The 776-nt window shown below is 32.9% G+C and overlaps 1 protein-coding gene across 1 annotated transcript; it reads right to left on the reverse strand.

The window, feature by feature from the left end:
* On the reverse strand, positions 1-603 carry TM35_002901000 (uncharacterized protein; the record flags this gene model as incomplete). Its single annotated transcript, XM_029032080.1, has 1 exon — positions 1-603. A coding segment is annotated over one exon (603 nt), but the record flags the coding sequence as incomplete, so codon positions are not given.
* Between the last annotated feature and the right edge of the window lie 173 nt (positions 604-776).

A 776-nucleotide genomic window follows, 5' to 3' on the forward strand; every position in this document is an offset into this window, starting at 1 on the left:
ATTATTATTATTATGATTATGATTATTAGAAGTAGAAGAAGGACTCTGTTGCCGTTGATAAGGTTTAGGCCTTTCATCTGGCCAAATGGCGAGTACTTTCTGTGGTAATCCCCCATCACCTGTGGGTTTTAATAATTCACTCCGTACATGCACCACACATCGTGTTTGACTGTAATCCACAATAAGAGAGATATTACTACTTCCACCATTAACAGTGGCATTATCATGATAACAAGATGATGGAATTGTACCTGCAGGGACAATCCATGTATGTGGAAAGTCTACACGACTTAAAAGACGAACATTAAATGCATCCATCACTTCAGGAATACCGTAATAAGCCGCAATACTTTTACAGTTATTATTATTATTATTACTATTATTATTATTATTATTATTATTATAAGAAGGATATCGAACTGCAGGGGCTACAGTTAATCGTCTAGCCTCACTAATCTCATCTATACAAAACGTTACATCTACACATACTCGCATAGGAGATTGAAGTGCCAAGATGAGAATTTCATTAAATTCTTCATATGCCTGTAATCTTGCATGACTCTCAGGAGAATTATTAAAGAGTTCATTTTCAAAGACTCCCACTACTCGGGTAACAAATGCAGGCCAATACTGTACAGTATGTGGATGATGATTACTATGATTACTATTATTATGATAATCATTACTATGATTATGATAATAATGATTACTACTACTACTACTGTTATTATTATTATGATAATGATAATGATGATGATTATGATTATTATTATTAT

Source organism: Trypanosoma theileri (genome assembly GCF_002087225.1).
Source record: "Trypanosoma theileri isolate Edinburgh chromosome Unknown TM35_Tth_290_V1, whole genome shotgun sequence".
Lineage (NCBI taxonomy): Eukaryota > Euglenozoa > Kinetoplastea > Trypanosomatida > Trypanosomatidae > Trypanosoma > Trypanosoma theileri.